Source organism: Trematomus bernacchii, unplaced genomic scaffold (assembly GCF_902827165.1).
Source record: "Trematomus bernacchii unplaced genomic scaffold, fTreBer1.1, whole genome shotgun sequence".
In the NCBI taxonomy this organism is placed as follows: Eukaryota; Metazoa; Chordata; class Actinopteri; order Perciformes; family Nototheniidae; genus Trematomus; species Trematomus bernacchii.
In genome coordinates, this window is record NW_022987614.1 from 2,271,274 (window position 1) to 2,288,129 (window position 16,856).

Below are 16,856 nucleotides of genomic sequence, written 5' to 3' on the forward strand. Positions count from 1 at the left end.
GTGTTCGCCTCAAGTCGCTCTGTCAGTTCGGATCAACTCAGCTCGTCTTCTGAGAGATGACTGAACATCCAGTCGGCCACCTCCAGGCCGAGCGACCCCGACGATGTAGAAAGGACATCAGAGACGAGGAGGGGGAGAAAATAAAGAAGCAGAACGCTTTTATATCACGTGTTTCTTCATTATAAGCTCAATCTCTGATGCGGAGTGTTACGTTCCCTCCAAATCTAGGGGTACCAAGGGAAGTAACAAAACACAACGTTGACCAGGCACGAGAAAAAAGAGAGGAAACCGTTCTCTGGAGTCACGAACAGGCCTTTTAATAGTCAAAAAAAGAACACGGGCTGCTCACCAGCTAACTTGCACATTTAAACTAGTGTCCCATATCCAGGAGCACATCTCTTATTGACCTACAGAACACAGGTTGTACGCATGCAGCCAGAGGAGGAAAATGGGGCCCACTGCAGTCTTCCTCCGGTCCTATATGGAGGCCCTGATTGGGAATTAGGAGCACCTGGGGAGAGGCTGCACCTGGGGAATCAGAGGGAGAGAGAGAAACACACACACACACACACACACACACACACACACACACACACACACACACACACACACACACACGCACACAAACACTATGGCACGTAACACTGAGGATCAGAAACGCAGTTTGAATGTGGTATCTTTTTGGATTCCTCTGTTTGTTTTTGTTTTTTTGTTTTGCTGTATTCACGTCATGTGGGAGTTACCGCATCAGTAACTGCAGAAACCGGTAACCCCTGTTTATAGTTGCATTAACGAATCTCACCCCAAATGTCAACAAGTTTTAAATAAAGAGGCAAGCACACACACAGGCACACATTGTTTTTATTCTTCGTTGGAAAGAACATTAACTTTACTTGGAGATCTGAAGATAATGGATGATATGTCATAGCTTTATGTCTAAATACTCTTGCTGCAGCTTGTTAATGACAGATAACACACCCTGCCTCTCACGCATGCTTCTCTTTGTTGAATGCAGTTAAACCCGTTCCCCTTTCTTCCTGCTCCCAAACACACTGAGCTACACCCTATCAAGGATTTGATTGTTCCCTCCCCTTCACAGGTTGGTAACAAGTAACAAGCAACATGTTAAATGAGAAAGCTGTTTCCTCATTCTCTGCATTGAGTGAGTAAAAGCAGGAAGAGAGGAGATTTGTCGTCCGTCAGAGATTGTTTCTGTTCAGAGAAAGTGGATAATTTACCTTCTGTCTGCAGTCCGTAACTATCACTGAGAGGTGAGATGGCGCAGGGAGGAGTTCAGCTGGACCGGGAAACCTTCTCTTGTTCGATCTGTCTGGATCTACTGAAGGATCCGGTCACTATTCCCTGTGGACACAGCTACTGCATGGACTGTATCAAACACCACTGGGATGGAGAGCTAATCCACAGCTGCCCTCAGTGTAGAAGGAGCTTCACACCGAGGCCTGTCCTGCTGAAAAACACCATGTCAGCAGATTTAGTGGAGGAGCTGAAGAAGACTGGACTCCAAGCTGCTCCTGCTGATCACTGCTATGCTAGAGCTGAAGATGTGGCCTGTGATGTCTGCACTGGGAGAAAACTGAGAGCCTGTAAGTCCTGTCTGCAGTGTTTGGCCTCTTATTGTGACAAACACCTCCAGCCTCACTATCAATCTCCTGCCTTTGGAAAACACAAGCTGGTGGAGCCCTCCAAGAAGCTCCAGGAGAACATCTGCTCTCGTCACGACGAGGTGATGAAGATGTTCTGCCGCACTGATCAGCAGTGTATCTGTTATCTCTGCTCTGTGGACGAACATAAAGGACACGACACGGTGTCAGCTGCAGCAGAGAGGACTGAGAGGCAGAGAGAGCTGGAGGGGAGTCGACTAAACATCCAGCAGAGAATCCAGGACAGAGAGAAGGAGGTGAAGCTGCTTCAGCAGGAGGTGGAGGCCGTCAATGGCTCTGCTGATAAAGCAGTGGAGGACAGTGAGAAGATGTTCACTGAGCTGATCCGTCTCATGGAGAAGAGAAGCTCTGATGTGAAGCAGCAGGTCAGATCCCAGCAGAAGAGTGAAGTGAGTCGAGTCAAAGAGCTTCAGGAGAAGCTGGAGCAGGAGATCTCTGAGCTGAAGAGGAGAGACGCTGAGCTGAAGCTCCTGTCTCACACAGAGGATCACACCCAGTTTCTGCACAGCTACCCCTCACTGTCAGCCCTCAGTGAACCTACACACTCATCCAGCATCAACATCCGTCCTCTGAGCTACTTTGAGGACGTGACGGCGGCCCTGTCAGCAGTCAGAGACAAACTACAGGACGTCCTGAGAGAGGAATGGACACACGTCTCACCGACTGTAGTGGATGTTTTACTGTCAGCAGCAGAGCCCACCACCAGAGCTGGGTTCTTAAAATATTCACAGGAGATCACACTGGATCCAAACACAGCACACACACGGCTGGTATTATCTGAGGGGAGCAGAAAAGCAACAGTCATGAAACAACATCAGTCTTATTCTAGTCATCCAGACAGATTCACTGTTTATCAGCAGGTCCTGAGTAGAGAGAGTCTGACTGGACGTTGTTACTGGGAGGTGGAGTGGAGAGCAGGAGTTCATGTAGCAGTCGCATACAAGAATATCATCAGAGCAGGGGGGGGGACTGAAAGTTTATTTGGATTCAATGACAAATCCTGGGTGTTAGTGTGTAACCAAAACAGTTATTCATTTCGTAACAAAAGTATCATCACTCCCGTCTCAGGTCCTCTGTCCTCCAGAGTAGGAGTGTACCTGGATCACAGAGCAGGTATTCTGTCCTTCTACAGCGTCTCTGAAACCATGACTCTCCTCCACAGAGTCCAGGCCACATTCACTCAGCCGCTACATGCTGGAGTTTTGGTTTGTGACACTGCTGAGTTGTGTAAACTGAAATAGCCTGAAGTCATTTGAGGAACTCTTCTACTTCTTAAACTCATTGTGTGTCCATCATTGTTGCTGAGAGCTGATTGTTCATGTCTTCACTGCACAGAGATCAGCTGTCAATCAAACATTATGGGATGTGCTTTAACATCTTCTCATGAGTTGTTCTGTAGATGTTGGAGTTTCTTTAGGCGGCGCTCCTTCCTGTGTCTGTTTAGCCATGGAGGCTGTCACTGCTCAGGAGGATTTCTGTTAACCTCAACTCATATTTCTCTGCATGGAAATGTAAACTTTGCTCTAAATATTTGTTGATTATCGTTATTGATTTATTTGTATGTTGTTGTTTCTCTTGTAAAGCATGAGAGAGAGAAAGCACCAGAGCTTCTTTCATTGTAGATATTTTATTCTAAATGTCTTCAATTCTTTACTAAGTCTCAATGTGTTGAATGCATAAATGACATTTTGAAGAAGGAAATAACACACATTAAAAGAAAAGCTAACAGGTTGAGTTTGTAATAAATTGTCTTTCTATTTTCCAGATGTGAGATGAGTGCCACATTTACATGTCTGTACAAAATAAAATGTTGGGGTTTTTCTTGTTAATAAAAAAGCTAAGAGGACAAAATCTCAGTCTTTTGTTTTTTTTTATTTTAATAATATCTCTAAATTGTTTTTCTGAAACAAGATATTTGCATCTTTTATTTATTTTTAGGATTAAGAAAATAATAATAAATTCAGATTTTCTTTTATTTTCAGAAAAACATGTGAAAATATTTTAGTAAACCCTGCCCATGTTTCGTCAGGTTGGTGTAGATTTCTCTTCATTTGCATGTGTTTTAGCTCATTGCTGTTAATATGTTTCATCGTTATTGAAGCTGCAGCACATTACTCCTAATGTAAGTGTTTGGACCGTTGTAGCGCGATTGCACCTGAAACTTAATCATCGAGTTTAAAGTAATAAAAGGTAAAATACATTTCTTCTTGTTCTTCAGAGAGTGATAAAAACTGCTTCAACACTTTTTAGACCGTAAAACCGGGATGACATTGAAACCAGAGCTGAAAAAGAAAAAGCATCACGTTAGCAGATTTAGTGGAGAAACAGAAGAAGACTGGACTTGAAGAATCTCCTGCTGATCACTGCTATGCTGGAACTGAAGATGTGTCCTGTCTGGTATGTTTTAGCCTCTTATTGTGACAAACACCTCCAGCCTCATTATGACACAGCTACGTTTAAAAAACACAAGCTGGTGGAGCCCTCCAAGAAGCTGTAGTGCTCAGATAGATTTGGGTATCATCAGTATAGCAGTGGAAGTTGAGTCCGTGATGGCGGATGATCTGGCCGAGGGGGAGCATGTAAATGGTGAACAGGAGGGGGCCAAGCACAGAGCCTTGGGGGACACCATGATTGACTGGGGCTGGGGGGGAATTCGAGCCATTGATGGTAACAAACTGTTCCCTGTTGTGGAGGTATGATGCGAACCAGGAGAGGGCGGTGCCAGAGACACCTAGGAGGTCAGCTGGTGGTTGAGGAGGATGGTGTGGGAGATAGTGTCAAACGCTGCAGAGAGGTCCAGGAGGATGAGGATGCTGAGGCGGCCAGAGTCAGCAGCAATGAGGAGATCGTTGATGATCTTGATGAGGGCGGTCTCCGTGCTGTGATGAAGTCTGAAGCCGGATTGGAGGGGCTCATAGAGCTCATAGTTGGACATGTGCAGATGGAGTTGGCCGGCGACTACTCTTTCCAGAGTCTAGAGTCTATAGTTGCATTAAGGAATTTCCCCCAAAATGTGAACAAGTTTTAAATAAAGAGGCAAGCACATGGTAATAAAATAAAAGGTACACATCGTTTTTATTCTTCGTACGAAAGGACATTAACTTTACTTGGAGATCTGAAGATAATGGATGATATGTCATAGCTTTATGTCTAAATACTCTTACTGCAGCTTGTTAATGACAGATAACACACCCTGCCTCTCACGCATGCTTCTCTTTGTTGAAAGCAGTTAAACCCATTCGCCTTGCTTCCTGCTCCCAAACACACTGAGCTACACCCTATCAAGGATTTGATTGTTCCCTCCCCTTCGTAGGTTGGCAACAAGTAACAAGCAACATGTTAAATGAGAAAGCTGTTTCCTATTTCTCTAACGATAGCTGAGGATTCTGGGTAGTGTAGTGTCTTCTGCTATCCTAAACTCCGAAAAAATATTTGTTTCTCCGAATCGAAGGGGAAAAATACAAAAGTATTGTACACAATTTAAACCAATCAATGTTGTGTAATTAACAAGGATAATCTGGTGTTTTTGAGTTGATGAGTAGTGCAGATATCACTGTAAAATCAATCGACAGTAAAGAGAATACTTATTTCCGGGTGTAAAATCCTCCGTTATTCAATGGGAATGGACGCTCACATTGCCTTTGAGACTGTGTTGAAATTACACCCTCGCCTACTGATTTTAATTTAACCATATATCGATCCCGATCGTCGATTTCAAATGTGTGCTCTAAAATGATATTTATAAATGACTATTATCATTATTATAAGCAAGACAATAAATGGCAAAGATATGTAGAAAATAACCGTATTTGAGATAGGCTACGTTCATAACAAACGTAACGTGGGAGAAAATATGTTTCTAGAAGATATGTAGAAAATAAACGTATTTGAGATACGTTCATAACAAACGTAATGTGGGAGAAAATATGTTTCTAGAAGATATGTAGAAAATAAACGTATTTGAGATAAGTTCATAACAAACGTAACGTGGGAGAAAATATGTTTCTAGAAGATGTGTAGAAAATAAACGTATTTGAGATACGTTCATAACAAACGTAATGTGGGAGAAAATAAGTTTCCAGCTAAACGTAATTGAGAATGCAGTTTAGTTCTGTGGGAACGTAATTTTTAGGAGACAGGGTTGCATATACAGGTGGGTTTTAAGTCCTTCAAATGACACCTTAGTTTCCCAGTATAAGGGGTATAAGTGTTGTGAGTGTGTTGTGATTGAGTGTGATATTTTGTAATCGTTGTTTTTTTGCATTTCTGTATACTTATGTGCAATGTGACGCTAGCGGTTAGCGGCTAGCGGAGCTAAGGTGAAGGTGAAACAGTACTATGTAGACACGTGTTGCTTGGTGTATGATGTTAATGACTGTGAGAGGTATATTGTGTTTATGCATATAGGTTATATAGGCTATGTTTCTTTGAAATGTGTGTGTATTGTATTGGAATTTGAGTGTGAGGATAACAGTGAGTTCTGAGTGTGAAGATTTTATTGTACATTTCTGTTGTATTTTGACCATGATGTCATCATTATTATGTAAATGCTGTTGCCTCATTATTATGTAAACGTTGTTGCCTCATAGAAATGGGCATAGATAAATGCTTTTGTTGTGGATTGTTTCCAAATAAGCAGATTAAATCCTGCAGTTGAGCTACAAACAGCTAACGTTTCTGCCTCGTGTGTTTGTCATATACAGAGGTAGAGTCTGCTGCTGGCCCAGGTACCCCTAGGCCTGAGGCCAGTAACAAATGCATAAATGACATTTTGAAGAAGGAAATAACACACATTAAAAGAAAAGCTAACAGGTTGAGTTTGTAATAAATTGTGCTTCTATTTTCAAGATGTGAGATGAGTGCCACATTTACATGTTTGTAAAAAATAAAATATTGGGGTTCTCATATCTCAGTCTTTTGTTTTTTTTAATTTTAATAATATCTCTAAATTGTTTTTCTGAAACAAGATATTTGCATTTTTTATTTATTTTTAGGATTAAGAAAATAATAATAAATTCCGATTTTATTTTATTTTCAGAAAAACATGTGAAAATCTTTTAGTAAACGTTGCACATGTTTCGTCAGGTTGGTGTAGATGTCTCTTCATTTGCATGTGTTTTAGCTCATTGCTGTTAATGTTTAATCGTTTTTGAAGCTGCAGCACGTTACTCCTAATGTAAGTGTTTGGGCCGTTGTAGCGCGATTGCACCCGCCGGCCACCGTAGTTTATACATCTGAAACTTAATCATTGAGTTTAAAGTAATAAAAGGTAAAATAAATGTCTTCTTGTTCTTCAGAGAGTGGTAAAAACTGCTTCAACACTTTTTAGACCGTAAAACCGGGATGATATTGAAATCAAAGCTGAAAAATAAAAATAATCACGTTAGCAGATTCAGTGGAAAAACAGAAGAAGACTGGACTTGAAGAAGCTCCTGCTGATCACTGCTATGCTGGAGCTGAAGATGTGTCCTGTCTGGTGGGTTTGGCCTCTTATTGTGAGAAACACCTCCAGCCTCATCATGACGCAGCTACGTTTAAAAAACACAAGCTGGTGGAGCCCTCCAAGAAGCTCCAAGAGAACATCTGCTCTCGTCACGAAGAGGTGATGAAGATGTTCTGCCGCACTGATCAGCAGTGTATCTGTTTATTCTGCACTATGGATGACCATAAGAGCCACGACACAGTGTCAGCTGCAGCAGAAAGGACTGAGAGGCAGAGAGAGCTGGAGGGGAGTCGACAAAACATCCAGCAGAGGATCCAGGACAGAGAGAAGGAGGTTCCGCAGATTCCTGGGTGGGGCATGAGGGCGGAGGAGGACCGATAAGAAGTGGGGGGCATGGGCATGGAGGGACTTGTATGTGACGAGGACGTTTTTGTAGGAAATGCGGGACTTGACCGGCAGCCAGTGGAGGTGGATGAGGGTGGGAGTGATGTGCTGCCACGGCTTTGCGTGCTTGAGTACCCTGGCAGCACCGTTTTGGACAAACTGGAGCCTGTCCAGGGTTTTGTTGGGCACCCCGAACAGGACACCAATAGTCCAAGCGGGAGGTGACAGATGCATGTACTAGGGGTTCAGCAACAGACTCCGAGAGTGACGCTCGGAGTCTGGCAATGTTCTTTGGCTGGAAAAAAGCAGATTTGGTGACAGACTTGACGTGGGAATGGAAGGAAAGGGTGGAGTCAAAGATGACACCCAGGTTGCGGACTTCAGGAGATGGGGAGATGGAGCAGCAGTCAACCTCGAGGATGAAGTCACCAACCTTCCGGAGCAGCGCCTTGGGTGCCACAACCATGAGCTCTGTTTTCTTGCTGTTAAGCTTGAGGACATTTGATGACATCCAGGTTTTTATTTTGTGCAGGCAGTTGACAAGGGACTGAGGGGGGAGCTGGGAGGATGGAGTAGTGCTGAGATAGATTTGGGTATCATCAGCATAGCAGTGGAAGTTGAGTCCGTGATGGCGGATGATCTGGCCGAGGGGAAGCATGTAAATGGTGAACAGGAGGGGGCCAAGCACAGAGCCTTGGGGGACACCATGATTGACTGGGGCCGTGGGGGAATTTGAACCATTGATGGTAACAAACTGTTCCCTGTTGTGGAGGTAGGATGCGAACCAGGAGAGGGCGGTGCCAGTGACACCTAGGAGGTCAGATAGGCGGATGAGGAGGATGGTGTGGGAGATGGTGTCAAACGCTGCAGAGAGGTCCAGGAGGATGAGGATGCTGAGGCGGCCAGAGTCAGCAGCAATGAGGAGATCGTTGATGATCTTGATGAGGGCGGTCTCCGTGCTGTGATCAAGTCTGAAGCCGGATTGGAGGGGCTCATAGAGCTCATAGTTGGACATGTCCAGATGGAGTTGGCCAGCGACTACTCTTTCCAGAGTCTAGAGTCTATAGTTGCAATAAGGAATTTCCCCCCAAATGTCAACAAGTTTTAAATAAAGAGGCAAGCACATGGTAATAAAATAAAAGGCACACATCGTTTTTATTCTTCGTACGAAAGGACCTTAACTTTACTTGGAGATCTGAAGATAATGGATGATATGTCATAGCTTTATGTCTAAATACTCTTACTGCAGCTTGTTAATGACAGATAACACACCCTACCTCTCACGCATGCTTCTCTTTGTTGAATGCAGTTAAACCCGTTCCCCTTGCTTCCTGCTCCCAAACACACTGAGCTACACCCAATCAAGGTATTTGAATGTTCCCTCCCCTTCACAGGTTGGTAACAAGTAACAAGCAACATGTTAAATGAGAAAGCTGTTTCCTCATTCTCTGCATTGAGTGAGCAAAAGCAGGAGGAGAGGAGATTTGTTGTCTGTCAGAGATTGTTTCTGTTCAGAGAAAGTGGATATTTTACCTTCTGTCTGCAGTCCTTAACTATCACTGAGAGGTGAGATGGCTCAAGGAGGAGTTCAGCTGGACAGGGAAACCTTCTCTTGTTCGATCTGTCTGGATCTACTGAAGGATCCGGTCACTATTCCCTGTGGACACAGCTACTGCATGGACTGTATCAAACACCACTGGGATGAAGAGTTAATCCACAGCTGCCCTCAGTGTAGAAAGAGCTTCACACCGAGGCCTGTCCTGCTGAAAAGCACCATGTTAGCAGATTTAGTGGAGGAGCTGAAGAAGACTGGACTCCAAGCTGCTCCTGCTGATCACTGCTATGCTGGAGCTGAAGATGTGGCCTGTGATGTCTGCACTGGGAGAAAACTGAGAGCCTGTAAGTCCTGTATGCAGTGTCTGGCCTCTTATTGTGACAAACACCTCCAGCCTCATTATGAATCTCCTGCCTTTGGAAAACACAAGCTGGTGGAGCCCTCCAAGAAGCTCCAGGAGAACATCTGCTCTCGTCACGACGAGGTGAAGAAGATGTTCTGCCGCACTGATCAGCAGTGTATCTGTTATCTCTGCTCTGTGGAGGAGCATAAATGTCACAACACAGTGTCAGCTGCAGCAGAGAGGACTGAGAGGCAGAGAGAGCTGGAGGGGAGTCGACAAAACATCCAGCAGAGAATCCAGGACGGAGAGAAGGAGGTGAAGCTGCTTCAGCAGGAGGTGGAGGCCGTCAATGGCTCTGCTGATAAAGCAGTGGAGGACAATGAGAAGATCTTCACTGAGCTGATCCGTCTCATGGAGAAAAGAAGCTCTGATGTGAAGCAGCAGCTCAGATCCCAGCAGAAGAGTGAAGTGAGTCGAGTCAAAGAGCTTCAGGAGAAGCTGGAGCAGGAGATGGCTGAGCTGAAGAGGAGAGACGCTGAGCTGAAGCTGCTCTCTCACACAGAGGATCACAACCAGTTTCTGCACAGCTACCCCTCACTGTCAGCCCTCAGTGAACCTACACACTCATCAAGCATCAACATCCGTCCTCTGAGCTACTTTGAGGACATGACGGCGGCCCTGTCAGCAGTCAGAGACAAACTACAGGACGTCCTGAGAGAGGAATGGACAAACGTCTCATTGACTGAAGTGGATGTTTTACTGTCAGCAGCAGAGCCCACCACCAGAGCTGGGTTCTTCAAATATTCACAGGGAATCACACTGGATCCAAACACAGCAAACACATGGCTGGTATTATCTGAGGGGAGCAGAAAAGCAACAAACATGGGACAACAACAGTCTTACTCTCGTCACCCAGACAGATTTACTGTATGGCCTCAGGTCCTGAGTAGAGAGAGTCTGACTGGACGTTGTTACTGGGAGGTGGAGTGGAGAGGGAGAGCAGTTTATGTAGCAGTCGCATACAAGAATATCAGCAGAACAGGGAGGGGGACTGAAAGTTTATTTGGATACAATGACAAATCCTGGGCGTTAATTTTTGAGCAAAACAGTTATTCATTTCGTTACAACAGTATCAAAACTCCCGTCTCAGGTCCTCAGTCCTCCAGAGTAGGAGTGTACCTGGATCACAAAGCAGGTATTCTGTCCTTCTACAGCATCTCTGAAACCATGACTCTCCTCCACAGAGTCCAGACCACATTCACTCAGCCGCTACATGCTGGAGTTTTGCTTTATGGTTATGGAACCAAAGCTGAGTTGTGTAAACTGAAATAGCCTGAAGTCATTTGAGGAACTCTTCTACTTCTTAAACTCATTGTGTGTCCATCATTGTTGCTGAGAGCTGATTGTTCATGTCTTCACTGCACAGAGATCAGCTGTCAATCAAACATTATGGGTTGTGATTTAACATCTTCTCATGAGTTGTTCTGTAGATGTTGGAGTTTCTTTATGCGGCGCTCCTTTCCTGTGTCTGTTTAGCCATGGAGGCTGTCACTAATCAGTAAGATGTTCTGCTGCACTGATCAGCAGTTTATCGGTTATATCTGCCCTGTGGATGAACATAAAGGCCACGACACAGTGTCAGCTGCAGCAGAAAGGACGGAGAGGCAGAGTCAAAAAAACATCCAGCAGAGGATCCAGGACAGAGAGAAGGAGGTTCCACAGGTTCCTGGGTGGGGCATGAAGGCAGAGGAGGTCCGATAAGTAGCGGGGGGCATGGGCATGGAGGGACTTGTAGGTGAGGAGGAGGATTTTGTAAGAATTGCGGGACTTGACCAGCAGCCAGTGAAGGTGGATTAGGGTGGGAGTGATGTACTGCCATGGCTTTGTGTGCGTGAGTGCCCTGGCAGCACAGTTTTGTACAAACTGGAGCCTGTCCAGGGTTTTGTTGGGTACCCCAAACAGGACACCATTGCAATAGTCCAAGCGGGAGGTGACAAATGCATGTACTAGGGTTTCAGCAACAGACTCCGAGAGTGACGGTCGGAGTCTGGCAATGTTCTTTGGCTGGAAAAAGCTGATTTGGTGACGGACTTGACGTGGAAATGGAAGGAAAGGGTGGAGTCAAAGATGACACCCAGGTTGCAGACTTCAGGAGATGGGGAGATGTAGCAGCCGTCAACCTCGAGGATGAAGTCACCAACCTTCCGGAGCAGCGCCTTGGGTGCCACAACCATGAGCTCTGTTTTCTTGCTGTTAAGCTTGAGGACATTTGATGACATCCAGGTTTTTATTTCGTGCAGGCAGTTGACAAGGGACTGAGGGGTGAGCTGGGAGGATGGAGTATTGCTGAGATAGATTTGGGTATCATCAGCAGAGCAGTGGAAGTTGAGTCCGTGATGGCGGATGATCTGGCCGAGGGGGAGCATGTAAATGGTGAACAGGAGGGGGCCAAGCACAGAGCCTTGGGGGACACCATGATTGATTGGGGCTGGGGGGGGATTCGAGCCATTGATGGTAACAAACTGTTCCCTGTTGTGGAGGTAGGATGTGAACCAGGAGAGGGCGGTGCCAGTGACACCTAGGAGGTCAGATAGGCGGATGAGGAGGATGGTGTGGGAGATGGTGTCAAACGCTGCAGAGAGGTCCAGGAGAATGAGGATGCTGAGGCGGCCAGAGTCAGCAGCAATGACGAGATCGTTGATGATCTTGATGAGGGCGGTCTCCGTGCTGTGATGAAGTCTGAAGCTGGATTGGAGGGGCTCATAGAGCTCATAGTTGGACATGTGCAGATGGAGTTGGCCGGCGACTACTCTTTCCAGAGTCTAGAGTCTATAGTTGCATTAAGGAATTTCCCCCCAAATGTCAACAAGTTTTAAATAAAGAGGCAAGCACATGGTAATAAAATAAACAGCACACATTGATTTTATTCTTTTTAGGAAAGAACATTAATTTTACTTGGAGATCTGAAGAAAATTGATGATATGTATAGCTTTATGTCTAAATATTCTTATTGCAGCTTGTTAATGACAGATAACACACCCTGCCTCTCACACAAAGATTTGATGAATGCAGTTAAACCCGTTCGCCTTGCTTCCTGCTCCCAAACACACTGAGCTACACCCTATCAAGGTATTTGATTGTTCCCTCCCCTTCAAAGGTTGGCAACAAGTAACAAGCAACATGTTAAATTAGAAAGCTGTTTCCTCATTCTCTGCATTGAGTGAGCAAAAGCAGAAGGAGAGGAGATTTGTTGTCCGTCAGAGATTGTTTCTGTTCAGAGAAAGTGGATATTTTACCTTCTGTCTGCAGTCTGTAACTATCACTGAGAGGTGAGATGGCACATGGAGGAGTTCAGCTGGACAGGGAAACCTTCTCTTGTTCGATCTGTCTGGATCTACTGAAGGATCCGGTGACTATTCCCTGTGGACACAGCTACTGCATGGACTGTATCAAACACCACTGGGATGGAGAGCTAATCCACAGCTGCCCTCAGTGTAGAAAGATCTTCAAACCGAGGCCTGTCCTGCTGAAAAGCACCATGTTAGCAGATTTAGTGGAGGAGCTGAAGAAGACTGGACTCCAAGCTGCTCCTGCTGATCACTGCTATGCTGGAGCTGAAGATGTGGCCTGTGATGTCTGCACTGGGAGAAAACTGAGAGCCTGTAAGTCCTGTCTGCAGTGTTTGGCCTCTTATTGTGAAAAACACCTCCAGCCTCATTATGACGCAGCTACATTTAAAAAACACAAGCTGGTGGAGCCCTCCAAGAAGCTCCAGGAGAACATCTGCTCTCATCACGACGAGGTGATGAAGATGTTCTGCTGCACTGATCAGCAGTTTATCGGTTATATCTGCCCTGTGGATGAACATAAAGGCCACGACACAGTGTCAGCTGCAGCAGAAAGGACTGAGAGGCAGAGAGAGCTGGAGGGGAGTCGACAAAACATCCAGCAGCGAATCCAGGACAGAGAGAAGGAGGTGAAGCTGCTTCAGCAGGAGGTGGAGGCCGTCAATGGCTCTGCTGATAAAGCAGTGGAGGACAGTGAGAAGATATTCACTGAGCTGATCCGTCTCATGGAGAAAAGAAGCTCTGATGTGAAGCAGCAGGTCAGATCCCAGCAGAAGAGTGAAGTGAGTCGAGTCAAAGAGCTTCAGGAGAAGCTGGAGCAGGAGATCTCTGAGCTGAAGAGGAGAGACGCTGAACTGAAGCTGCTGTCTCACACAGAGGATCACAACCAGTTTCTGCACAGCTACCCCTCACTGTCAGCCCTCAGTGAACCTACGCACTCATCCAGCAACAAAATCCGTCATCTGAGCTACTTTGAGGACTTGACGGCGGCCCTGTCAGCAGTCAGAGACAAACTACAGGACGTCCTGAGAGAGGAATGGACAAACGTCTCACCGACTGAAGTGGATGTTTTACTGTCATCAGCAGAGCCCACCACCAGAGCTGAGTTCTTACAATATTCACAGGGAATCACACTGGATCCAAACACAGCACACACACAGCTGGTATTATCTGAGGGGAGCAGAAAAGGAAAATACATGGAACAACAACAGTCTTATTCTAGTCACCCAGACAGATTCACTGTATGGCCTCAGGTCCTGAGTAGAGAGAGTCTGACTGGTCGTTGTTACTGGGAGGTGAAGTGGAGAGGGAGAAGAGTTTGTGTAGCAGTCTCATACAAGAACATCAGCAGAGCAGGGGGGGGGAAAGAATGTAGATTTGGATTCAATGACAAATCGTGGGCGTTAGAGTGTAACCAAAGCAGTTATACATTTCTATATAACAGTACCATCACTCCCGTCTCAGGTCCTCAGTCCTCCAGAGTAGGAGTGTACCTGGATCACAGAGCAGGTATTCTGTCCTTCTACAGCATCTCTGAAACCATGACTCTCCTCCACAGAGTCCAGACCACATTCAATCAGCCGCTACATGCTGGAGTTCGTTTTATGGTTATGGAAACACAGCTGAGTTGTGTAAACTGAAATATCCTGAAGTCATTTGAGGAAGTGTTCTACTTAAACTCATTGTGTGTCCATCATAGGTTGTCTTGAATACAATTTTTCGGGCTCCGGATATTCGGTAGTAATCAGCAGCGAATATTCTGATATTCGGTGCTCGCGGGGGGGAACCTTCATTTTTCAGAAGGTTCGGGTTGCGTTCACACAGGCAAAATTCAAACGGACTATAAACTTTAAACACAAGTCATATGCACGGAAATGCTGTTCAACAAACATATGATTATACAATCAGACAACATGCAATAAAAAACATAACCCATATGAGAGAAGTTCTGCAGTTAGGAGGGGCGTTTCACCGACGGCAGGTGGCTCTGACTTTTATGTATAGTTGACGGAGCATTTTTACTTTACACGACACTGTTCAACACTTCATTCTGCTTCATTCTTTCGCTAAAGATTTTGAAAACATCCGCGTTCTTGTGACTCGTAAATACTACGCTTCCTATGTTTTGGTGCGGACTGCGTTCACACCAGCGATGAACCGCTCCAGAGTTAACTAGCAAGCGGTCCGAGACCACTTTTAAGCGGACCAGAGTCCGGTTGTTTAGTTCACTTCAGAGGTCTCGGACTGTGTTCACATATTTCTCTGCATGGAAATGTAAACTTTGCTCTAAATATTTGTTGAATATCGATATTGATTTATTTGTATGTTGTTGTTTCTCTTGTAAAGCATGAGAGAGAGAAAGCACCAGAGCTTCTTTCATTGTAGATATTTTATTGTAAATGTCTTAAATTCTTTACTAAGTCTCAATGTGTGTGCATAAATGACTTTTTGAAGAAGGAAATAACACACATAAAAAGAAAAGCTAACAGGTTGAGTTTGTAATAAAGGGTGTTTCTATTTTAATTTTCAAGATGTGAGATGAGTGCCACATTTACATGTCTGTAAACAATTAAAGTGTTGGGGTTTTTCTTGTTAATAAAAGAGCCAAGAGGAAAAAAGTGAAAATCTCAGTCTTTTCTTTTTTTACTTAAAAAAATATATTTTTCTGAAACAAGATATTTGCATTTTTTTAATTCATTCATAGGATTAAGAAAATAATAATAATTTTATTTTCTGAAAAACATGTGAAATCTTTTAGTAAACACATGTTTCGTCAGGTTGGTGTAGATTTCCCTTCATTTGCATTGGCTCATTGCTGTTAATATGTTAACAAACAGTCTGAGGATCGCCATTTGCTCTTCCTAATTTGGCAGTTTCAACTATGTTGCATTCAGCCTGTATTGTGTGTCTAATTTATTTGTATTCCTCACTCTGCCCTTCATGTGAAAACGCCCATAGCCATACCGAGATTCTCCAGTTTGACTCAGAAATGATAACCAGTGTTGTAGTAGAGTTTAGGGTTCATTAAGCAAGATAACACAACCATTTCCTGAGTATTTTAAACTTGCGAGGACATTAAGACTTATTGTTCTTTTGTCATAATAGCTGATTATACATAATGTGTTTTTGCATGGCTGGGGACACTCAGTTCCTTCAGAAGTCATCTTTTTCATAATTTATTCTTTCTGATGTATCCTCTACCCGTCACTTGAATGTGTCTGGGAGAGCTCTGAGGGGATGTGTGTGTTTGTGTGTGTGTTTTTAACTGATGGGGAAAGCATGAGACTGACAGCCAGTCTTGGGGAAAGTGGAGATTTGTTGTCGTCGAGGTTCAGGGGTCACTGTCGGTTATGAAACAGGCAGGCTGGGTTTTGTTTTTCCCTCCGGCTCTCTTTTCTCTTCTTCCCCTTTCTTCACTCCAGGTGATCAACAGCTGATCAGTACTTGCTTGTTACCTCAGACTGACTGCTGATTGGATCCCCTCTTAGCAGTAATACGCAATCCAAGGTTGCCTTTTATCTCTCTGACCTGCTACTGACTCCAAAGCATCTCTGATTTTGTTAGATTTGGTGATTCTTCTGTGAATCTTGTCACAGTTTATGATTATTGTTAAATGTGTGTGTGGTGGGAGGTTGAGGATATAGGTACGTTTGGGGTACCCTCAACATTTTGTGGGTAAAACTTTGTTAGACACACTAGGTTATTAGGTTGGTGCCACCCCCTGTCTCCTTCTCCCCCTCACTTAACCTGTTAAGCACCAAGCCTGTTTTTCATGTTTCAGGCTCGAAAATGACATGCCCAAAACAAATTACTACAACCTAACTTCTAAAAGGGTTATATGAATAATTTCTTTTATCAAAGCAAGGTTACATCTGTGAGTTGGATGTAGAAGTGTCAGAATCAATATAAATGTTTTTTATTTTAAAGAAAATTCAGATTTTACAAAAACTGTAAATTATAGTGTCCGTCCAAAAATTATTTTTTACAGATAGTGAAAACTACCCTTGGATGATGGGTTAGTAGACTAAAAGCTTTAGGAATCCAAAGTACAACATATAATAAGTACCCTGTATCAAGATTGATGCAAAACAAGTGACATTTT

At 44.4% G+C, this 16,856-nt stretch overlaps 3 protein-coding genes across 3 annotated transcripts; all 3 read left to right on the top strand.

The window, feature by feature from the left end:
- The first annotated feature begins 1,116 nt into the window (after positions 1–1,116).
- Positions 1,117–2,982, top strand: LOC117483784 (tripartite motif-containing protein 16-like). Its single transcript, XM_034132133.1, has one exon. The coding sequence runs from the start codon at positions 1,277–1,279 to the stop codon at positions 2,921–2,923; it is 1,647 nt and encodes a 548-aa protein (XP_033988024.1). The 5' UTR covers positions 1,117–1,276; the 3' UTR covers positions 2,924–2,982.
- A 6,006-nt stretch (positions 2,983–8,988) lies between these two features.
- On the top strand, positions 8,989–10,833 carry LOC117483781 (tripartite motif-containing protein 16-like). Its single transcript, XM_034132131.1, has one exon. It carries the CDS (start codon positions 9,081–9,083, stop codon positions 10,737–10,739), a length of 1,659 nt encoding a protein of 552 aa, XP_033988022.1. The 5' UTR covers positions 8,989–9,080; the 3' UTR covers positions 10,740–10,833.
- A 1,888-nt stretch (positions 10,834–12,721) lies between these two features.
- Positions 12,722–14,809, top strand: LOC117483783 (tripartite motif-containing protein 16-like). The gene has a single exon (XM_034132132.1). It carries the CDS (start codon positions 12,742–12,744, stop codon positions 14,392–14,394), a length of 1,653 nt encoding a protein of 550 aa, XP_033988023.1. The 5' UTR covers positions 12,722–12,741; the 3' UTR covers positions 14,395–14,809.
- Positions 14,810–16,856: the final 2,047 nt, after the last annotated feature.